The following is a 25,210-nucleotide window of genomic DNA, read 5'->3' as shown; positions in this document are numbered from 1 at the left end:
CAAATAAGTCATCTTAAGTCTGGAATTAACTGTCTGAGGTCTTAAAATAAATACTTCAGGGAAACTACTCGGAGGCATAAGGGCTACCAGTGTGAATGAGAATGGCAAGCTGAGGCTATTTAATTGTCAGGAACATGACATTTATTGCCCTGACACCTGTATCATAAAATTACATTTACTTTAGAACTTACTCCATTTGAAATCCACGCTAAACAGCCAAGAATGCCTTGAGAGGTCATGTTAAGGACAACAGTTATTGTCAGGGAGTTTTTTTCCCCTCAACAGTTAGAAAAATAAGCCACCGTTTAATGTATTATTCATAAGCAAGACAGTGATAAACTATTTGTATCTACAGCTTCTCTCACAGAAAAGACAAAAATAAAATCAAGCCTCTCCTCTCCCAAATGAATTTGGCAATTAGCATTTATTGTAGAAGTATTTTTGGGTATAGTGATGAAGCATATGATACTACTACAGCTGTGACATCAGTAGTATATATAATATGGATATATTTATTCAAAATGACATACCAGGCCTATGGGGCGGAGCTTGAAAACACCTAAAATAGCATTTGATTGGTCACTGGTTGCTGATGGAACTTGTGACAACCCTGTGACTGTGTAGGTGTTTGCATCAATCAAAGAAAACCACTCGGAATAACATTTTGATCTCCACACTGTCAGCACCTGTCTGTAGCTGGTTTCCTTTAAAATACTCTCTGCACCTTCCCTAAGGGCCCAAGGCAGTCCTCCTTTTTTCACAATTGCATCAGTCTTCTGAAATGAAATCTTAAATGAGCCTTTGTGTTCACTTCAGAGAAAACACAAGTAAAAAGTTGGATTTGCATTATGTCTTCCTTAGAAGCTTCTGCCAGCAGTAAAATCAGTTGCCTTGAGTAGCCACTCTAGTTAGAGGAAAAATAAGGAAATTACAAACTGCTTCCAAAACAAGAAAATTGTTAATTATTAAAGGAAGGAAAAAGATTATTCAGAAGTGAGTACTTGACAAACACAAGTTTTTAAACATTTGGGTTTTTTCAGTTTTGTCAGCAGTCTGTGCTTGTAATTAAGACATTACTGCTCCCAGGGGAATGCCTTAGCATTATTTGTTGAGCATGGTATGCGCAGTGGGTCTGTAATCTATAATATCAATAATAATTTATGTGCTTTTTTGAAAGCAACTCTAATTCTGAACATCATTTTATGCAGAAAAATGAAGTGACTGCATCAATACAATGTTGTCATCAGTTTAAAAATGGAAAAACCACAATAATATGTAAATGTAAATATAATACCCTACTTTTTATTTACAGCTGGTAAATTTTAATTTGAGTTAAACACATGTTAATTAAAACACATTTCACCAGCTACTTATAAAATTAAGCACTATTTTGTTTGATGTTGGTAGAAACAGGAAATTTGGAGTGATGTCTACTGCTACAGCTGTTTGCAGTCCTTATATAACACCAGATGTGAGATTGATGTATCTGCATTTTGTCCTCTCCTGTGAATTGCAAGTGATCAAACAGGCAAAAACATAATGACAGGATGATTGGACAAGTTTAGCACGAAGGGAATTGTTCAAGACATTCATAAATCAATGCACAACCACACACAGAGTGAAGGAAAATTTATTGTAATGACACAGATAAGCAAAACCATTTCTATCTACAATGAATTTAAAATACAAACATATTAACTGTAGAAAATGACATATCTGAACAGATAGTCTTTTGAACGATGTAATGCTAAAAGACACACAGAACTAGGTGCGAGTGTTTTCTAAAATGTAGGTGTGACAAACCAACAATGTAAAAACAAACGTAATTTTCCACAGATTTATTGTTATTAACCTCTCATAAATGAGCTCTGCTATGAAATACGAATGCTAGAAGGAGTAATCATGTATTTAAATGTAGCTGTATTGCAAAACAAGTGTGTTGGTAAAAGCTGCTAAAGCATCAGCCATACTTTGCTTTTTCTGCTGCTAGAGCCAATCTGCGAATGTTTGCTATGCAACCAGCTGCTGCCTCCTGCAGAGTTTCATCTGTAGAGCCTACCATGGCCAGTAGGAGCTAGTAAAAATACAAAAGAGAAAAAACATAAGAAAAACAAATAAGCATGCTATCATTTAAATACTATTAAAACCGTAACTAAAACAACTGCATGAATTTACCCACACACATAATACTAAAAATCATATTAACAACACTGTACTATATAGGTATGTACACTTATGTATGTAGAGTTTTGTATACATATATGTATTAACATACACACAGAGCACAGTACTTTATATTTTATCATATTTGTACCTGTGAATTGATATTTTCATGTCTGATTTTCTGTTTATTGTATCATGCCTGTTTATTGGTTGTGTCCTAGATTTTTTCTTGTAAGTAGAAATTACATATGCTTTATTTGAAATAACGGTTTTCTTCCCAATGTATACTCGTAAATTTGTACACGGTCAAGATTTTTAATAAAAAAAGCCACGCTTTTTTTTTGGATCTTGATCATGAAACTGGATCCATGTGAATGGACCCTTGTGTCCCATTGACTGCAGTAGGTTTCTTTTATTGTCACAGCAAACCACTCACATTAAACTGCTTGAAGGATACAGATCTGGGCAAACCAGTCTTAAACATTTGCATGTAAAAGTAAAAAACAAAAGCTCAAGAAAGGCGCCAAACTTTTGGAGCTGATTCAGCTTTGCAGTCATGTGGAGTAGATCCTTTAATCTGGAAGTCATTCAACTTTTTCAGTGGAAATTCCCTTGGAGTAAGGTACTGTTCAACACAACTATGACATAAGACAGGCCTTGATGATAAAACATTTTTACATATCAGAAAACCATTAATAATGGGTTTGGATCTCACTTCTTCAGTGTGTTGCAAGTCGGTGATGCAACTGCAAATGTAGTATATGCTGGAAAACAGAATACTCTTGCTTAGCTTAAATCAGCTCCGTGCAGCCTTCAAGTTTCTGAAAATCTGCCAAGCTTAATGCGCGTTCAGGTATTTTGAAGCTCAGACAGCTCTAATTAAAACCTATATTTTCAGTCTGTGATACTTAGGATTCTGTGTTCACCCAAACAATGTTGAGTCAAACCACAGAGAAATCTGTTATCACTCAACTCCAGTGCATATTTTTCATACAGCTAAAATATTACACAAAATTATGAACTGCTAAATATAAAAGCATAAATTGAATGCAGACATCAAATTCATATGCTACCTTTTTCTAACCTTCCAGCAATCGTGAGGCATGGGCCACAGCTGCACACATATGGCATTTGCTTAGAGAGATCAAAGCATTTTATACTTGAGGAAGTATTTGTGTTAGCCAAATGTACAAAACAAGCATCTTGCCAGTCACCTTTCACACTTTGACCCCTACATGTAACATGTAAGAGTGCCTGTGATAGGCCTGAATTATGTCAAAAAGAGTATTATGTAAATTAAGCATCAATGATAAATTTTTCTAGTAATTCGTCCTATAATTTCCACTACTGTAATTGGATATCTGTGTACAAGTAGCTAGATAAGAATTCTTAAAGTACAAACACTACTGAAAGGATATGCCAGAGTTAAAATGCCATGAGAAAGCTTTGTGTTCTTACACTTTATTTGCACGCAAAAGATGTGCCAGGGTCAGCAACCAGAGAAGTCAGTGGAAGTTTCACCACTGACTTCAACTGGAAGCAAGACCAAGGAGCATGTCTCTGTGTAATGATAAAGCTGCTCTACAAAGCACAAAGGCCAGAATGCAGGTCTTATCCCATGCTTAACTTCTTTTTTTTTTTTTTTTCCTTAAGAAATATTGCTGGAGGAAGATCTTTCTTCCTTGGTATTTCCCACCAGCCGATTTCTCATCAGCTTAAACTATAAAGTGCTTCTTTGGGTGCCTCACAAGTTTCTTATATAACTTACAGAGGAAAACTGGTGTAGATCCTTCATATCCCTGACTCAAACCCAAAAATATGTATGCACATACTGTTCCTATGGTGGTTTTGGTAAAGCCATAAGTTTCAAATTTGGGGGCAAGGAAACTATATGCCTTATGTGATTATTCACTGCATCTTCACAAATCTAATGCAGGGCTTTTTCAGCACAGTGAGTGTAGAACTCAAACTTTTGTAATAATTTCAGCATAAGACTTGTTATCAATGCATACGAGCAGAAGTTCATCACAAGAATAATGTTTTGGAGATACATTATCTGGTAGAAATATAGCAAAAAGCAAAACCAGACCTTTGGTTTTATTACGACTGCATGTTAGGTAGTACTCAGTTCAAGTTTATTTATTTCTTCTTTTAGCCACCACTTCTCTCAAGGCTCAGAAGACTTAGGATAACAGGAATTTTTCTGTCACTTTCCATGGAGATCTCAATATTAATCAACAACAATGGCTGTACAGAAGGGTCTGTGCTCTTTGTTACAAGTGCATTTCAGAAAATCAGGGTTAGGTATCAAAGAACAGCATAATACACAACACTGGTTCAAAGTACCCAAATAAATGCCTAAAGAATTATTGGTACTCATGCAACCAATGCGAACAGCATTTTTTAGAAAGGTATCAAATACTGATTTTTCTCCCTCTGAGTTCAGGTGATCAAGGATCAGTTGCTCTCTTAATTTGTTGTTCTTCTAAATCACTTGCTAGTGGTAACCTCTGTAAGAACTGCCACATCATACAAAACCCTGTACTACACCGTGCCTCAGGATTTTCACAATATTACTTCAAAGAAATATTCTTGGAAAAACAGTCCAATACAGTAGCTGCCTCTGAGGACTGAGAATATACAGCAACATTTGTCAGTTAACTTACTCCTTTTGTGCTAACAAAAAGACAGCTGAAGAGAAGATTATAAGAAATGCAAAATAATTCATATAAGTAGGTAATTCCATATTTAGGAATCTAACTTTAAAGATTTTGATTTAAATCCTGCCTTAAATGAAATTAAATTTTATTCTTTTTGTATACACAAAAAAGTTATAATTCTTTCACTTCCTGACTGCCACTCCTTGATCCTTTCGTGGGTTCAGTTCAACTTACTGGCCATTTGGGTCATCCAATTCAGGTATGGAAATATATTCATAGATAGTATACAGAGACTATACCCACATATTAGATATATTTGACAAGTCCAAGAAATCTTTTTGTTTTCCAATGCACCAGTGCAATATAACATGTCCTTTTTCTTGATGCAATGCCCTTGAACTTCATGTATCCCTTCCCTTTACTGTTCAGGTATTGTTTTCTGACACACGTAAATGTTAACAGATGTGAGAAGCAGTAAAAAAGCATGTGGTACAAATGCTTCTTTCTGGCACATAAAAGGCACTTTCCATAGACAGAGAAAGCATTTGCAGCACTATGTAGCCTTCATTTTCTGTTGGCAGGTATCTATATTCTAAGGAGAGAGTCCAAAATTTTTTGCACAGTTAGCACGTCATACCAGCAAATAAGCACAAATACAAGCTGTTTGGAGAACGTACAGAGCATATGTAGCATTTCTGGATTCCAAAAGCAACAGCAATGCACAGCCAAATCATTTAAATATTCACAACAATTAACATTTTGCTATTACTATCCCAGCTTTAAAATAGCACAGAATTGTGATACTATATTGGGATTGCACAATCATAGAATAGTTCAGAATGGAAGGGATATCAGGAGGTCTCTAGTCCAATGTCATGCTCAGAGTCAGCTACAAGTTTAGACCAGGTTGCTCAGAGTTTTAACCAGCATGATCTCGAAAACCTCCAAGGACGGAGATGGCACAACTTCTTTGGGCAACCTATTGCAGTGTTTGACTGCCCTCACAAAAAGGCTTTCCCTGCATTCAGTTACTCTTGTTTCAGTTTATGCCTGCTGTCTCATCTTCTTGCCACGCATCACTGTGAAAAGCCTAGTTCCATCTTTTTGATGACTGATCTCCTTGTAGATACTGGAAGGCTGCTATTGAGTCCACTCAAAACTCTCTCTTCTCCAGGCTGAAAAAGCCCAGTTTCCTTAGTTTCTCCTCACGTGCAGAGTGCTTCAGCTCTTGACCATCCTGGTGGTCTTCTGCTGCACCTATTATAGTTTATCCATGTCTCTCCTGTACCAGAAGCCAAAGCTGAGTACAGTACTCCATGTGTGGTCTAATGAGTACTAAGTGGAGCAATCACTTCCCTCAATCTACTGGCTGTGCTCCTGCTTACATGGCCTTTGGTGTCAGGGCACTTGCTGGCTAATGTTTTGCTTGCTGTCTACCAAAATCTCCACCCCCCTTTCAGTAAAACTGCTTCTCAGCCAGTCAGTACCTAGCCTGTATCACTGCAAGGGCAAGTGCAAGTCTTTCTCAGGTGCAGGACTTTGCATTTGTCCTTGCTGAATTTCATAATGCCCCTGTTGGCCTGCTCCAGCCCTGATGAGGTATCTCTGATTGGCAGCCCTTCCCTTGACTGCATTGAAATTGGGCAGTTGCGCCAACTGGCAACTTGGTGTCATTGCAAACTGTTTGGGTAAGCAGTCCATTGCTTTTCCCAGGACACTGACAAGATGTTAAGTGGGACAGGTCCAAACAGAGAGGGTCCTTCAGCCCTCCCCTTGTCACCAGCCTCCAGGTAGAGTACAAGCCATTAACTACTACCCTCTGAGCTGATCATCCAATCAGTTTTAATTTATTTGGTTGTTCACACATTCAGCCTATAATACATAATAACTTGGACAGAAGTATGCTGTGGGAAACAGTATTGAAAACCTTGCTAAAGCCAAGGTAATGACATCCACTGCTCTCCTCTCATCTACAAACTTCCACACATAGAGAGAAATGAGCTTTACCTTTGGGACCTGGGGGTATTGATTGACAGCCAGATGAACAGGAGCCAGCAGTGTGCCCAGGTGGCCAAGAAGGCCAATGGCATCCTGGCTTGTGTCAAGATTAGTGTGGCCAGCAGGGACAGGGAAGGGATCTTGCCCCTGTACTCGGCACTGGTGAGGCCGCACCTCGATTCCTGTGTTCAGTTTTGGGCCCCTCACTACAAAAAGGACATTGAATGACTCGAGCGTGTCCAGAGAAGGGCAACGAAGCTGGTGAAGGCTCTGGAGCACAGGTCGTACGGGGAGCGGCTGAGGGAACTGGGATTGTTTAGTCTGGAGAAGAGGAGGCTGAGGGGAGACCTCATCACCCTCTACAACTACCTGAAAGGAGGGTGCAGAGAGCTGGGGACGAGCCTCTTTAGCCTAGTAGAAAGCGACAGGACAAGAGGGAACGGCCTCAAGTTGCACCAGGGAAAGTTCAGACTAGATATTAGGAAGCATTTCTTTCCAGAAGAGGTTGTTAGGCATTGGAATGGGCTGCCCAGGGAGGTGGTGGAGTCCCCATCCCTGGAGGTGTTCAAGATTAGGGTCGATTTAGAGCTTAAGGATATGCTGTAGGTGGGAACTGTGCTAGGAGAACGGTTGGACTGGATGATCTCCAGGGTCCTTTCCAACCTAGATGATTCTGTGATTGTTCCAAATCATCTTCTTGTACTCAGAAACGTGTTCCAAGGGGATTCCCTCCATGAAGCTGACCAGCCTGTAGTGCACCAGACTGGGAGGAGGGATTGTTGCTCTGAAGACATGCTTTTCAAACTCTTATTGTTGGCTGTTACTATCTCTGGCATACCAAAGGTGTAACAAAAACATAAAGTCCTTTGTTCCTCAAGGCAGTAGTAAGAAGAAAGGGGATAAGCCATAATACTTGCTTGCATAGTCATGCATTATGAACACTGTCACCACTGTCTGAAAGCACAGCTTCCTTCCACATAGTATCTTTACCATCACAAAATAACCAATTGGAAAAGTATTATTTCAAACAAGACAACACAAGCATCAACATAAGAACTCATATAAGTGTCATTTCAAAATGAGTATGGATCCCTGGATGAGCAAGACAGTAGTAAAAATGGGCTAGTAATTCTAGAATTTTTCACTTCTACAAAAGAAGTAGCGCAAGGGGATTTGAAAGAAAAATTTTAAGCAAATTTTGTACCAATAAACGTCGAATGTGACAAAATCTCAGATGACAGTGATGCTCCATGTGCCGGTTACAATAACCTATAAGTACTCGCTCTCCTTTAGTCAGAGTCATTGCAGCTTCCAGACTCAGGCAGGAAGCAGTAACCATAGGAAGTGATATTTTCAAAAAGAATACAGTTTTGCATGTCTTAATCTTTAAATAAGGCGTTATTCATGTGTGTGTCTATGTTTTCCAAAACAGTGGGAAGTCTAGGACAATGCTGCTGGAAAGAGGTTCCCTTGGTCATACAAAACAGATAAAAGATCGGCCTATTCAATGCTCTGGAGTCCTGTGAACATAAAAGCAAATAATGAATAAAAAATAACTATTAAATATATTTTATGCTATTTAATGCCTTTTTTTTTTTTTCTTCTGGTTTCTTTAGGTTTTCTGTCCTGTAAAAAAAAATTATTTGATTTTTTCTAATCAGAAGGAAATATGGACAAACTCCTTCAAAAAGATTTGTATGTATACTGGAAAGCTAGTCAGAGTTCATATAGAGCTTAAAATTCCTAGAACTAAAGACTTCGGTACAACATCTTGCAGATTGACATAGCACTTGCAGTTGGTGGTAGGACTTGCCTTTTTTTTTTTTTTTTAATTTAGATTTAGTATCTGACTTCTTTTACACGCAACATTTCCTAAAGGATGCTAAATTTCTAGCACTGTGATTTTCTAATTGCGTAACATTTCTTTTCCATAAAAAGACATTTTTCACATGCTTTTTATAAATCTAACCTAAAAGAAAAAAAATACTTTAAATAAAAGCATATGGTAGAAGCTTATCCAAGAAAGTATCAGTCTAGATCCAGCCAGCATTTTCTAACTTTCAACACCATATTGCACACTGGAAAATATTAAAGCACCTAGTTTGAGTGTTATGTTACACATATTCCTATGAAAATACTTCTCATAAAATTAAATTATAAATAATAAAACATACTCCACAATCAAAGCATGATGAAGGTTAAGGTAAGTCACTGTTTCTAAACTAAAATTCAGGCCAAATTCCTGGTTTCCTCTTTCAGCTGAGTAAAAGGGTAAGACAACATACACCATGCACAGCTTCCTAATAAGAAGATGCCCGTGTAAGTTCTGGGGTGTTTTCTGTTAATTATGTTTTTCTCAGGTGACACAAAGAGAAGAGATTACAGATGTAATGTCCTGTGTGAGCACTCTGAGCTAGCAGACATACAAAATCCAGTAGCGAGAAATTCCAGTAACGGCAAAAGATGGGCAGGGCTGACATCCACTGTGCTGATTCCTTCTTGTATCAGGTCTCTCCTCTCTGGGACTAAAGTCAGAGCAACCGCTGGTGTAGTCTAGCTCACTCACTCTGCATGTAAAGAAGCAGGAACTGAAGCTCTCTCGCTGGGGTGGGAGAAGGATGCAGCTTGGGCTAAGGTACCCCTGAACGTGGTGGTGGTCAGCAGGCTGGCCAGGAGCTGTCTCTTCCTTCTTGTCTTTCCCTTCCTCCCTCAGAAAACCAGTGAAAGAGTACAGGGGCAGGCAAACATATGTGCACTTTCCACAAGTAGGTGCAGGTCATATTAGGACAAGAACAAACCTGTCTTGCAGTTTGTGGTGCACTTCTAGATATTAAACCGTCTCACCTATCTCAGGACTTAGGACAGGTGACTTGTCCTTGGCAAGTTGTTACTTTTTCCTATGTGACTGCCTGTGACAAAACAGCTGTTGGCAAGATGAATCCCACATAATGCTGGGAAACAAGGGAGAAAGAGGAGTAGGGCTTGACAGATTCAGTGAAGTATTCTGAAGTACCTTACCATGAGATGTTTACTATTTCTTTAGAATACACAGCTTCAGTGAACTTCAACTGATTTTACGTCATGATACATTTGAAGTTTAAAATCCTTCTGGGTACAGCTTCATTTTTTTGTTTTTCCTACCTGCCATCTGTCTCTTTTTGTCCATTCATTTTGTTTAGTCACCTCCTGTATTCCCGCTAAACTGAATGGTATTTGGTACAAGGACTGTATTTCTCCAACACATCTGAACTTGACTACTACAATGGGGACAGCACTCTTAAAAAGAAATCCTCTTGAGCTCACACTAACAAAATACAAAATAAGAATATAATTCTTATACTCTCCAGTAAGGTTAAATGTTGCATTGCACTACTTTGGGGAAATGCATACAACCTGAATGCCCAAAGGGAATTATAATATGGTACACACTTTAAGTACATATATATATACTTGCAAGCTTCTATATGTCTACAAAATGTGAATAAACCCTACAGCTCTCTCTCTACCTCATCTGTATTAATTGCCTATTTCTTATAATCATGCAATTATTCAGAGAAGGATGCCCCTCTTCTGTGCGAAGACATAATAAATGGGCAGAGAACTCAAAATCAGTGACAAGGAGAAAGTGAACGCAATGCTAAATGGTGAAATGTAAAATAGATTGAAAACTCTAAACTTGCAGGCCACTTTAAAATACACTAAGTTTAAAGGTTCTCTCATCTCAAGTTGTTACTTATAGGACTTCAGAGTGACATTTCCAACAATTTCTGATGTAAATCTGACTAAATATAAACATACCATGAAAAGGTAATGTAGCTAAATTAAAACTGATAAAAATAATTTCTAATCTTTGTTTAAAAGGTACGATTATATGTAACCAACTGGAGTCCTTAAGGGCAGATAGTTTGAATCTCCTTTCAGCTGTAAGATGTTTGGTGCAATATTAAGAAAGAATTCAATCATTGTGAACATTCCAATGTACAGTCTTACGGGATATGAAATTCATCCCACAAAAAGCAATAGGCAGATCTGATAATCCAGAAGTGATGAAGCCCAGGGTCTTACAGCATACTTTTTATTTGAACCACTTTCTGTATTTTATTTTTATTTCATTGTAGTTTTCAAGAGATTAACATACAAAAGGCTTTTGCTGGGGTAGAGAGAATAAAGAACTTTTTCATAATCTCAATAGAGTGACATTTTTAAAAAGCTTTTTTCAATTCACTGGAAATTAATTTTATTAAGATTAAAATAGGAGCCTGCTTACTTACTACATGTAATGGACATTCAAAACAGTAAAGTTACGTCATGGATGTTCCTTTCCTTTCATAATTTAGTTTGGCTCAGAAACATGTTGGGGACTATCCTTCCCTTATATGGCTGCCAGCCTGATCAATCTTTCTGCTTTGTATTTTTTGCTCCTTTTTCATACTTACCTGCTTTTTTCACACTTTGCTTTCTTTTTCATTTTAGAGAACCATGACTTTTACCTTACCTTTCCTTTCCAAATATTCCTGAGGAGTAGTACAGGAAATTAAGAAAGAATTGCTAAATCAGTTTTGGTTTTTGAAATTTGTTAACATTACTATCAATATGAATACTATCATTTTGTCTGTCTATCTATTTCTAGCAGTCATATGAAGATTATATGAAAGTTAAGAAGGGGCAGTTGCAAATAAACTATCAGCAGCAAGTCAGAGAAAAAAAAGGAGGTTTACTCTGTCCATTAACACTCACATGCTGAAGGGTTCTGCCTGAGTTCTCAGCAATACCATGAAACATGGTGCATTTTTTTTCCTCTGGTTTGTCTGACATTCCTGAAATGCACTAAACTCTGTCTTTGATGACAACATTGAATGGCAGCAAAGAGACACTGCAATTTCCAGACTAGTGACAAATTTTGTAATGTTTATCTCAAGTTGCATCTTATCCTGAGAACATGATACAAAATCTGACTGTACTAGTATTTTAAAAGTATGTTAGATTGGCTGGTATGCATGAAATGACTTCATATTATCTTCTGTATTCAATTCTAAGTACTGATTTTGATCCCTAGAGTTAATATAGCTTTATGTCCAATGGTCTAAGTGTCAGTCTCTGCCTATATATGATCATTATAATCAAAAGCAGTGGGGTGCTTTTGCTAGTAAACCTTACATATCAAAGTCTGGGGATGAAAGCAGGACGTTCTCACTGTAGATCCATACAATAGCATTTATTTCAAATAACGAGCCAGAGTATTTTAAAGCTGTTTTTTTAACGGCATGCAAGAAGACTGATCTATAATCTCATGTTTTTAGATGTGTGGGTGGCAACAGTGCATACATTTACATAAACTGCAAGATGACTGGTATTGTTCAGTTTAAGGTCTGGTTTTAGACTAGTAAATGTACTAGAAAATGTTCAGTTAGAACATAGCATAAATAAATGTACAGATGGTATGAACACAGCTCAGCTTTAATCATACAAATACGAATCTCTGAATGTGATGAAGCAAGAAAAGAGCTGGAGCTGTTCATGAGCAAAGGTCCATCTGCAGTCCACATATTCATTCATATCTGTAGATTTAAATGTATGATGTCAGAAAGAAATGAAAGCAACAATGAACATAGAATGGAAGTTACTTTTCAAGATTGTCAAACTGTTTCTTTTTTGTTATTAAAGAAAAACATAAGGAATAATTATTTTAAATTGAGGATTCAACTTCCTATAATTAACTCAAATTTCTTTGTCCCTTGAGCATTTCTTTGTGAGCAGTCTGATACAGTGGTCATAAAATACATTTACTAGTGCTGGAAATTTTGTGTGCTTCCCTAAAGTCTGTGTTGTAGAAAAACATTACCATGCACACTAATTGTGACAGATAAATGCTTTGGTTTTTTGATGATTAAAACATAAGTGGTGGCTTGAATTAGCACTCCATTCAGGTTATATTCAACCAAAGTATTTGTGGTTTGCATATAGATCTCTAGGGTAAAGACAGGTATTTTTTAAAAAAGAAACAAAGCATCTTCCCAAAGCCACTCAAGCACTCACTTGGCCACAAACTGCCTGAGTGGCTGCTGGATTTTGGAAGCTTTATGAGATCAGAGAATTTTAACGACACTGTATAACCTGCAAGCAAGCAATAATACCTGACTGACTGACTTGTGTATGTTGGTCAGGAAATACTAGAGGCCCTGATCAGCTTCCTTCCATCTCTAAAGATGTAACTATAAAGTAAGGAATGAAAAATTAACTAATAGAAGTTAAATTTAAAACTTTCCTCCAATTAGGGCAGAAGTCTGTTCCTCAACTTATTTATTAAGTAACTGCTCAGCTTTAATTCCAGGCTTCAAGTTTTGGAGATGTTTTTGGCTTATTTGTTTGCTTGGGCTTTTTCAGTTTTATAAAAAGAAAGTTATAGTTGTGCTTGGGCAAGTGGAGGTTGTAGTGCATGTATAAAAGCTCTGCAAAAGCTGGTTAAAGCATGTGGGGGAAGATGTGAAAATTTATTTCCTAAAACCATGCAACTCCATGCTTTAATATAGAAATAAGAAATTCATGTGGGCCTTCTACCACTGCAAAGGGTTAAAAAGAATCACAATTAATACTCTAAACTTGATATGACATTTTGTATCTCAGGTAGGATGAAATGGTTGGAAAGGCTGGTTAACTGGCTCCCCAAAATATTATTTCGCAACACTAATGCTACCACAAGAACATTATTAACAGCATGTTGGACATTCTTGTGTGAGTATACTTGGGGCATACTGCCACCTAATTATATAACAATATAACAATATGTGGAACCTGGTGTAAGACAAAGCACTACTCCTATATGGGGAACATACTCCCTTTTTCACCAGTTCCCAACTCAAAGAGGTTACTTTTTCATGAAAACAGTGCATCACATGCTCGAATCATGATAAAATTAAGGAACTTCACATCCGTTCCTGAACAGAAGCATCTTTACGCAGAATATTGTCATTTGTCAATGAGTGATTTCTCAAAATACAATTCCCTCATATGCATTTGTGATGCTGAAGAATTAAACAGAATATCAGTTTCTTCCCCCACTCTCCAGGAAGACAACACAAATTTAAAGATAAATAACTCCCACATTTAACTGAAAATGTTATGAGAATTCTTGGATTATGAGGAGAAGAAGAACAGAAAGATTAACAGAAATAGCCTGATCAATCAGAAGCAAATCCAAAATTGAAGTCAGGGCTTCAGGGCATCTCTAGCTGTGTGTTACAGTGAAAATTTTTCTGTCCAAATTGTTTGCAAGGACTTTATTACCTTGCACAAATATATGGACATCTTTACAGTTCTAACAGTTACTGGCAGTCCCTTTGCATCTGCTGCACGTATAGTGTGCAATACTGTCCAGTGTAGTAAATTAAATGCTTTCATGAAAGGCAAAAGCTTTGCACTGAGCTGTGATGTACTTGCACAGGACATTTGACCTCCATGGCTCAGCACTGTGAATTGCTTTTTGCAATTATCTCTCATCTGTACTACCATGAAGAACTTTATTTTTAGCAAAGTCTGCAACCTGACCATTCTCTACCCTTACCATTATCATTTATGAAATCCTGAATGGCAACATCCTTTGGCTGCAAAACTTAATCTTAATTCTTACACTTTGATTCCTCATTTTTAACCCATTATTTCTCCTTTCTAGGACTTTGCCTTCTCAACACATAGCAGTTTAACTTCTTTCAGAGTTTTTGGTGAAGAGTGCTGTTGAATGCTCTCTTAAAATCCAAGCACGGTCAGTTCAACCCTTCCAAACAGCAACAGGATTATTGCATATAAATAGACTATACAACTGCTGAAAAGACAAAATGCTTTGAGAAGCAAAATACTAATAAATATCCTCAATACAGTAAAAGTCCAGCAAATCCAGTACAAAAGTATGACAGACCCTGTTTAGATATATATACATTCCATTAGCCTGCAATGCTTCTAGAGTCCAGCAATTATCTCTCTTTGGAATTCTTCAAATGAGCTAATCCAGTCTAATGACTGTTGGATTTGTGCAGATTGCACATATACAATGCGCAGAGATGAAAAGAGCAAATAAACATGGATTCGTCCCACCTGTGGTCAAGGTAGATAGTAGGCAAGAACTGGTGAAAGACAGGACCTCCAGAGGGCGATTCTGATTTTAGGTGTTCTAAATACCTTCTGGAGATTTTTAACCTTTCTATATTGCCACAGAGTCCTGAATTATGTATCTTAGGCTAACTCCAGTATTTGGAACTGTCATACCTGTATGGCAGTATGAAAGTACCTTTATGAATGCCTACTTCCTCAATCCTATATCCTTGAGAGTTTTTTTATCTTTATCTTCAACACTAATGCAATGAGTAGACTAGATACAACCTAAAGCCATTTTCTATCTAGCTTTCCAGTTTCCCCTGATCCAAAGATAGCATAAAATTTGCAGTGTATCAGACTCCTTTGGTAATTAAATAGCATTACTGGTTAATATTGTTTTTTTCAAAATTTCCAGAGATTAAAAATTATCATAAACTGTGGTAAGAAGTCCTGCACTGACTAGCAGCTGGTAAATATAGCAAATTATCATTCTTGGAGATAAATGCAAAATTCAATAAAATAAAATTTCCAATAAAATGAAATTGTATGAACTTTCACTCATAGTGTAGGAGAAGATACATTTTAGCTTTTTACAGACAATTGATTGTTATATAATCATAACTGCATCAGCAATTCATAACCTGACTCTGCCCTCATTCAAGTCAGCACAGAATTCTTATCATCCTCATGCCACCTGATAGCCTCATCAGGTCTTTATGCCAAAGTAGAGAACACTGACCAGGAACATTAACATTAGACAGACATAATCACATAATCTACACATTGCAAATGGACCTTTCCTTAGCATCTTTACCTTGAAAGTGACAGCAATAAGATGTACCATATTACTTAAAAGATACTGCAGAGTGCTCTTTGAAATGGTGATATACAATGATTTGGGCTTGAAGCCAGTTTAAAATAAGTGATTGATTCTACAGGAAGAAGAAAGAGAAGAAGTTTTCATAGATTACAATGAATCACAGAATCACAGAACAAGTTGGAAGGGACCTTAAGGATTATCTGGTCCAACCTTTCTTGGCAAAAGCACAGTCTAGACAAGATGGCCCGGCACCCTGTCCAGCCAAATCTTAAAAGCATCCAATGTTGGGGAATCCACCACTTCCCTGGGGAAATTATTCCAGAGGCTAATTGTTCTCACTGTGAAAAATTTTCCTTTTGTGTCCAACCAGAATGTCCCCAGGAGTAACTTGCACTCATTACCCCTTATCTTTTCCATGTGACTCCTTATAAAAGGGGAGTCTCCATCTTCTTTGTATCCACCCTTTAAATACTGGAAAGTGGTGATAAGGTCTCCCCTAAGCCTCCTCTTCTCAAGACTGAACAAACTCAATTCTCTCAGCCTTTCCTCATATGACAGGCTTCCCAGTCCTTCGATCATCTTTGTGGCCCTTCTCTGGACCCTCTGCAGCCTGCCCACATTTTGCATAGCAGGGACCAAAACTGAACACAGTATTCTGGGTGTGGCCTGACAAATGCTGAGCAGAGTAGGATAATGACTTCTTTATCTCAGCTGGTGATGCCCTTGTTGATGCAACCCAGCATCCTGTTGGTTTTCTCTGCTGCTGCAGCACACTGTTCACTCATACGGAGCTTGTTGTCCACCAGGATCTCCAGGTTCTTTTCCACAGAGCTGCTCCCCATCCAGGTAGATTGCAGTCTGTGCTGCACTCCTGGATTATGTTTTCCCTGGTGCAAGACCTTACACACCTCATAAGGTTCTTGTTAGCCCACTCTCCCAGCCTATCCAGGTCTTCCTGCAGGGTGGCTCTCCCTTCCAAAGTGTCCCCTTCTCCACTCAGTTTGGTATCATCATCAAGGTACACTTACAAAGACAGTCCAGGCCACTGACAAAGATATTAAACAGCATTCAGCCCAGTATTGATCCCTGGGGGACCTCACTTGTGACAGTTTGAAAAGGAGCTATTTACCACCACCCTCTGGGTGCGGCCTGTCAGCCAGTTCCCCACAACCTCACAGACCACTCATCTAGACCATAACGCATCGGTTTCTCTAGGAGGCGGCTGTGGGAACCCATATCAAAAGCCTTGGGAGAAATCCAGGTAGACAGTGTTGACCACTCGCCCCTCATCAAGTGAGCAGGTTACTTTGTCGTACAAGGTGATCAGGCTTGTCAAGCATGATTTGCCCCTGGTGAATCTGTGCTGGCTTTTCCCAACCATGTACTTCATTTGACTTGTGATAGCCCCCAGGAGGATTCGTTCCAGATCTTTCCCAGGGATTGAAGTAAGACTGATGGGCCTGTAATTTACTGGGTCCTCCTTGAGGCCTTCTTGTAGATGAGGGTGACATTACCCTTCTTCCAGTCTTCTGGGACATCCCCTGATCTCCCTGACTTCTCACAGATGATGGAGAGTGCCCTTGCAATGACGTCAGCCAGCTCTCTTAACACCCTCGGGTGGATAACATCAGGGTCTATTGATTTCTAGGGGTCAAGCTCCTGTAATAGTTTGCACACAAACTCTTCCTTCACTGACGGTGGGGCTGTGTTTGCATTGACATGGATTTTTGTTCCCATGGCCTGGGGCCCAATAGGGCTGGTAAAGACAGAGGTGAAGAAAGTGTTGAGAACCTCTGCCTTTTCAGCATTGCTGGTGACTAATTCACCTCTCCTGTTTAACAGCAGGCCAATATTTTCCTTCTGTTTCTTGTTTACATGCCTGAAGAATCCTTTCTTGTAGTTTTTGACATCTGGCCAATTTCAATTTGACCTGAGCTCTTTCTATCTGCATCTCTGCACATCCTGGCAATGCTCTTGTAGTTCTCAATGGGTATTTGTTCACTTCTCCATCTCTGGTACACTTCTCTTTTGGTTTTGAGCAGACTCAGAAGCTCACAGTTAAGCCAGGGGAGTCTCTGACTACTTCCCTTACTTTTAAAAGGGATGAACTGCTTTTGTTCTTCCAGGAGAGCATTCATGAAGAACACCCAGCACTCGCTAGATCCTTTATTCTCCATGGAAGCTTTCCACAGAATCCCTCCCAACTGAGCTCCAAATGAGCTGAAGTTTGCTCTTCTAAAATCTAAAACCTTTGTCTTAGTACTAACCTTCAGCATGCTCAGCAGGATCCCAGACTCCACAAATATTGCTTCATTGATATTGACCCAAATATTGACCCAAATATTACTCCGTTGGCCTTACCATCTTGGTTTGGAGGTCAGTAGCAGATGCTTACGGTAAGATCCCCCCTTGGAGATGATCCCCTCTGATTTTGACCCAGAGGCATTTTGTAGGGCTTCCACAGCCACTGTAATTGACTTCTATATATTCTAGGTTCTTCTTAACATTAGAGCACAATTCCTCCACCTCTTCTTCCCTGCCTGTCTTTATGAAACAGCCTACAGCCATCCATCACAATCCTCCAGTCATGTGAGCTGTCCCACCATGTTTCAGTTACTCCTATGATATCATAACTTCCTGACCAGGCACGGAGCTCCAGTTCCTCCTGTTTGTTCCCCAGGCTGTGTGCACTGGTGTACATGTACATGAGATGGTTGGCCTTCTCATTCTCATCTTGGGAGGCAGCTAAGGAACATTTGTCGCTGCTCTAGTTGGCCTCACTTATTCCTCAGTTGATTATAATGGACCTCACCTCCTGAGTCCTTCAGTTTAAAGTCCACCTCACCAAGTTGTCCAGCCTGCTGCCAAAGATGCCCTTGCCTCTTCTAGACAGGTGGATCCCATCCCTCCCTAGCAGGCTCTTTGAGAGAACAGAACATTGAAGAATGTTCTGTTATCATAATGAATGCATAATTTGGTACATTAAGGACTGTTAAGTGACAGTTCAGCCTGTATTTACACGTATGTATACATATGTATGCGTATATATATAAAAGTGTACATTGTTCTTGGTATTATGTTCGGCTTCTTTGAATAGCTCCTTACATATAAGGAAACTATTTTTGATCTTCTGAATGCCAAAAAAATTACCTGGCATTCTGCCCTCATGCATTAAGCCCAGTATCTCTCAATTAAGAAAATGAATTTTAATATCTGATAATTTAACTATTATTCCATAAACATAAAAATATTTTAATACTCTTCTTTCTTATTATTGCCAAATTAGAAAGAAACATTTCACATAGTCACAAGGATAAGACTGAGGCAGGGAGCTAAACAATTGCAAGAAGCTGCTCTGTGTATTTCTGTGGTTTGGAAAGAGTGCCAAGTCGGAAGGAAAAGACATTCTCTGCATTTTCTAAAGCAAGATAAATACAGAAAAGAAATATAGATGAAAGATGGAACTGCTATCTATGGACTCTGCCAGATTCCTTGGCTTTTTGGCACACCTATTGAAGCTGGCAGACTTAGCCAGTAGCAATCTTTTCCATTAAAAGGAGCAGCATATATTTTGGTTTAACATACTTTGTTTGTGCATTTTTAAGCTTCAAAAATGTCTATTTAAATTTTTTTTAATGATTCCTTCTGCACAGTTGGCTGCAATTGCACTTATTTGAAGTGGTTCATTTATCACTAAAAGAGCTGCAGGGCACAGCTACCGTTAAACAGCTCCAACAAACCTACAGCTTAGTGGGACAAGCTTCTTTTTATAAGACTAAAAGATGTCTACAATGTGCCAAGAGGAGCTTTATGCCAGCCTCTAGGTTTGTTACCCAAACGTTCCTAAATTAGAGGTCTCCTGAAGCACAGAGTTTGGGCAAAGATAAGCTGATCTCCCTTAGGCTGCTGTTTTTCCTATCCAGGATCAGACAGATTTTAACAGAACACTAGCTATGTATCATAAACTTTAGTAAAGTGAAATTTTGAAAAATCTAAAGTCTGAGGCTTAATCTACACTGAAGCCAAACTTCATTACCTTTGTCAATGGTGCAAAAGCAAAACATTTTACATGTAAGTACCCTGACTTTATGAATGGTAAAATTTTGCTTATTATGAAGGTAAAGGCTTACTGGTTTTTGTTTCCTGGAGCTGAAACTGTAAGGAAAATGTTCACACCTGGCAGTTGCTAACACAACAGAAACTGCAGTGGTGCAGCATTGTCAGTTTTCATTAACCCTTCTGAAATGAAACAAAAGATGCCAGTATTGGACATAGTTTATGGAACCTCCTATATCTGAAATTTTAAAGTGTGATTTGATCAATACATTTGTGGGTGAAGGGATTGGACATACTTTTTGTGGACAACAGACATGCATAAATTTTGCCATCTAGTGCCCTCTTTCTTGACGTCCAAAAACTGTAACAACTAATTTATAAAAAGCAACAGGCATCAGCTTGGAGTATGTGCCAAACATGCTGTATCTCCAGCCTGAACTGTGGAGCCTAAATAGAGCCAACCATAACAGTTAAAAAGTGGGTTCTTCTAAACTTAAAATAAAAATATAAATATGTAAATATACAAATACCTACTACTGTACCCCAATAATATTACTGCATAGATATTATATGAAATATTTTGGACTGATTTATAAAAATCTTATCTTAAACCTTACTTAATAATGTAAAACTCTATGTTCTATATCCAGTGTTCTCACCAAAGGTCCCCCACAGAAAACAACCAACCCCATAGCCAAATACTCCTAAAGAAGTAGGTGCCAGTGCTTTTGATTTCTTGAAGGGATTTATGACTTTAGCAAACAGTGACCAATATTCTGGAAACTCTGCACAATATGTATTCTTTAATACAGTCATTATCACAAATTGTAAAAGAACTCTCCAAATATTAAATCTACATTTCACAGTAACTTTCATAAGTCGTAATCCAACTGTTCCTATATTTTAGATTATAATAAGAGAATGGAAGAACCTATGTGTGATTAACATTTCTACCACTAAGAAGAGAATTCAAAAAGCACTAATATCTCTTATGAATTCATCACAGAATTCAGAATATACATTATAGCTGTTACACCTTCTTTGCAAAAAAAACCAAAAACCCTAACTGAAAAAAACCCCATGCATCTCTTGAAGCTATGTCTGATGAGAAGACAGGAACAAGGCTGATGAGTTAATTGAAAATATATATATTCAAACGTACGAATATACAAATCAAGCCCCATTCTTAGAAGCGTGAGTCTCTGCTTTGCCTGCCTTATTGCACCAAGCACTTGAAATTAGGTTTTCAGCATCCCTGGTGAAGTTCCTATAAGCTACAACAAATGGTATTTAGAAGGCATCTATTAATATTTTGTAATATTAAGAAAACAGAGCACTTCCATGTTGTGCAAATATTTCAGTAAACCAGACCACAAAATAAGGCCAAAGATCAGTTCGATGCACTTGTAGGATGTATAGACACTATTAATATTAAAAAATGTCAGAATGTGAATGGAAATTCTGATCTTCTGCATTTCAGATATATACTATAATTAGTAAGTTAATGGTTCCTCTAGCCCAAATTTGTATGTACAATGGAATAAGAACAAGAGAAAATGGACTTGTTCATAGTGCAGCAGAGCAATACTATAACTAAATGTGTTTGGATAATAAAAGCAGCTTAGAATAATGCAGAGCTCAACAGAGGCTAATTTACTGACTTTGTGTAGCCTTCAGCACAGACATACACATGTGAAAAACTACCAACAGCACCAGTTATGGTTCCCGTAAGTTCTAAGTGTCTTAAAGTCTGGGTGACTGGCTACTATCCAGCGGTTCTTGGTTTTCACGAAAAGCTTACAGTCGGTATTTGGTATTTATGTTTTACTTATGATAACTGAATTGCAGCTATGAATTAGCAGTAATTGTATCCTGGTTTGCTTGAACTACCAAATATGATCAATATAAATATTGCAATTACTTTTTCTACCACTCCATTCCTGTTTGTCCACCTCCACCTTGTTGTGTGCTACATCTAAATTGAAAGTTACCTGGGGACCTCTTCTTCTTACGTAGGTATACATCACTCCCTAGCAAAGTGAACTACTTATCTGTGATCAATGGCTTTAAGCATCATCACAGTTCACAGAAATGAATAAAGAGAATACCTTTACTATTTATTTTTAATTAGTTCGGAATTCAAGCACAAACTTTAAGTCAAAACATCAAGAGATCCTCATATGAGATACTGGAAATTACCTCACTGGAAAGATTTCCATAAATGTTTTAGAATATTTATGTACCTGATCTGATCAGGTACCTGCAAATACAGAATTTCATTGGCAAGCAGAACAGGCATTTTTTAGCTTCATACTTTACAAACAAAGCCATTGGTATTCTTTTCTTTTCACAGGCCTTAATTCATTTGTCTCTACATAATTCAAAAGTATTTACCGCTTTCTCAGCCAGTGAACACCTTCAGTTTTCTAATTAATCGTATCTCTGCCAAACCTGGAAACTTCCATTGTGGAAAGATAATATTTTGTTTTAAAGGCATTATAAGAAGAGTCAGTATGTTGGTCTCTTAAATTTTTCCTCTCTAAAACAACAAAATGCTTGAATACATTTTGCGGCTGCTTTTAAATTGTGAATTATTCTTACAAAAATGAGAGCTAACTCATCTGACATTTATAAAATATATTGACAACAATTAAAAATCTGATTTAATGTCCTGAAGAAAAAATTAACTTCTACCACAAGGTCTAAATTACATTAATAATATTACCTAATTTTAACTACTGTGCATGAAGGCCAACAATATAGCAAGTGAAGGTCTAACCTGGGGAACAGTTTCCAAAACGACATGGAATTCAAAGTAGAAAATTGGCTGAGTATGAACTTTGAGGGCAATACTGTGGCCAGACAGAATAATGAAAATCTCTGAAGTTCAAACACAGTTTACATGGAAACAGGGAAGTTTTTTTACCCCTTTTAAGTATTCATACAGACATTATAGAATACTGAATTCTGTTCTGAAGTAGGTTGAAATTCAGTCCAAAAGGGAAGTTCAGAAATAAAAAATTCAAAACTGACACACAAATATAATTAAAGAATTAAAAAGACAGAAATCCCATCAGAGGTTACACTTGCTTGGCTAATTAAAAAGATGACAATGTGACAAGTAATTTGATCTTACTCAGTAAGAAAGTATATGAGAACAGAAGTTATGTAGGGTTTTTCAGTCTACCAAGCAACAGTATCACACCTGTAATTGCATAAGATAAAGCTAGACAAACCTTAGGCTACAAATAAGGTGCAAATGTTTTTATGGGGAAGGTATTTAACTACTGGAACAAGCTATGATGGCTCTAGTGGATTTTCCATCACTGGAATTTTTTAAGTAAAGAGTCAGTGTTTTTCTAAAAGATATACTCTATTCCAAACAGAAATAAATTGAAGCAATGTCTCTGGTTTGTATGAGCAAGGCTGGTCAGACTAGATCATTAAAATGTTCTCTTCTATCATTATAACATATGCACCTATGATTATTTAACATGCGAGTAGTGTTCAATTTACTGGACTATAATCTTATTTAGGCTTTTAAAATATTGGCACTTTGCTTTTCTTCCAGCCCTGCAACTTCCCCTGTACCACAAGCTTGTTGAAAATCAACATTCAGGAGGATATTAATTTAAATTCAGCTGTCTGAAAGCTAGCTGTTTAGTCTGACCTAGTCACCCAGGTCCTTTCTATACTCAGCAGAGAAAACTAGACACTTTCATGAGTCTATTCCTTCCAGGTATCTTAGGCATCTATTTTCAGCTAGGACAAGTCTGCAGGTGCCTCTCTCTTTCCACTGACTATAGAAAGCGTCTTAGTTTAGACTACTTTAAACTCCATACCCAAAAGTGGCCAAAGTTAGATGAAAGGAATCCATCCAATACTCCAAAGAACTTTTTCGAAATCCCTCGATTCAAGTTAGTTAGATCCACTAATTTAAAACATCTGGCTTTACTAGATTGTGTTCAGTTACTGCTGGGCAGATAGTGTTTCATCACCATCATAGCATATAAATGTATCCTCATCTGTATTTTTCTAGGAAAAGAATAAAATAATTTTTAATAGCTTTTTCTTATTGCACTACTATTCAGAATTCTGTCATTCCTATCTAATACTGAACTGGACTGTATATTCATTTAAACAAGTTCTGCACTGCCTTGGGATGGGACTCACCCCATTAAACATAGATACCTACAGTGCAGATCTGAACTTTGAACCTGCACTCCCATCATAGCCAAAGGAGACCAGAAAATACTGCCAGTAGAGACTGCGGTGCCTTACCTTTCCATAAATTAGGACAGATGACACACAGTAAAGAATCTATTCCTCTTCCCTGACTATTAGAAGAATTTGAATTCCTATTTCAGATGGGCATGTCCACAGTGTAATAATTTAAAGTTAAGATGAATAATGACTTTGATGAATTTTGTTCTTCTACAGCCTGATGTTGGGTGCTTATTTTCCCTTGTTCTTACATTTTTTTTTCATTATTTTAATAATCTCCTCAGAGGTCTCATAAGCCTAATCATAAAAGACTGGTCTCAATCCTCTAGATGATGATGCCATTCAAACTTCCTAGGCCTTCTTTACACAGGAATTATAATGATATTCCACAAAAACAAATCCTTTGTAGCACTTACAAAGTCAGAAATTAACTTCTATAATAGATTAATTTTTATCTTTCTTCATTTGCAAAGTAAGAATAAGCAGGAATAATCAGTTACATTTTTCGTTTGTATATACTTCGAATCTTTTGAAATAACCTGAAGTCTTTTAGAAGGTATATTATGAACAGCTTCCTAAGTGCTTATACACACCACCATCCTCACTCATTCACTTCTGAAGCATATTCCATTCTACAGTCTGCCAAAGTCACCAAGAAAAAGCGTGACTAAAGACTAAAACAGAGAAGCATTGCACTAGTTTGACACAGTGACATGATCTCTAGGACAATGATTTAAATATTCTTTCAGGATCTTCAGATGGCTTGAATTCTTCCTTTAAATCATGTTTAGACTCATCTATTCACTGCTAAAGTAGTTGCACTTCCTCATCTGCCTGTGCCTTGCAGAACAGTTTTTCTAGAATTCATCTTAAAAGAGCATCCCTATAAAAAGCAACAGTACTCTTTAGTGGACAGTTGCAGATCTTTTCATGAACAAGCTTGATTGTTTTAAGGTTTCAGCAGCATTCAGCTATAGGTAAACATCTTTGTTTCTTTGCAACAGCTACATTTTAAGAGATATTTTCTGCTGTTTCCATGAAGAATGTAGTGATGGCTGGATGCTTCCAGTTGTCTGTGACTTCCTATTTCTCTCCCCTCTAAATGTGACAGACTCCAAGTGTGAAGAACGTTGCCTCATACTCCTGCTTATCTTGGCTATAAACCACCAAACCTCCCCTGGATTTCTCTTCTCCCTTGGTT

General features: G+C 37.7%; 1 protein-coding gene across 1 annotated transcript in view; it reads right to left on the bottom strand.

The window, feature by feature from the left end:
* Window positions 1-1,743: 1,743 nt before the first annotated feature.
* Window positions 1,744-25,210, bottom strand: part of ODAD2 (outer dynein arm docking complex subunit 2) — an 88,606-nt gene continuing 65,139 nt past the window's right edge. The window contains exon 19 of the mRNA XM_074897964.1: window positions 1,744-2,074. Coding sequence (XP_074754065.1) covers window positions 1,961-2,074 — 114 coding nt within the window. The 3' untranslated portion in view covers window positions 1,744-1,960. The remainder of the gene's footprint in view (window positions 2,075-25,210) is intronic.

This window comes from Athene noctua, chromosome 2, assembly GCF_965140245.1.
Source record: "Athene noctua chromosome 2, bAthNoc1.hap1.1, whole genome shotgun sequence".
Classification (NCBI taxonomy): Eukaryota; Metazoa; Chordata; class Aves; order Strigiformes; family Strigidae; genus Athene; species Athene noctua.
Note: the sequence above shows the minus strand (reverse complement) of the source record. Positions and strands in the feature narration are given on the sequence as shown.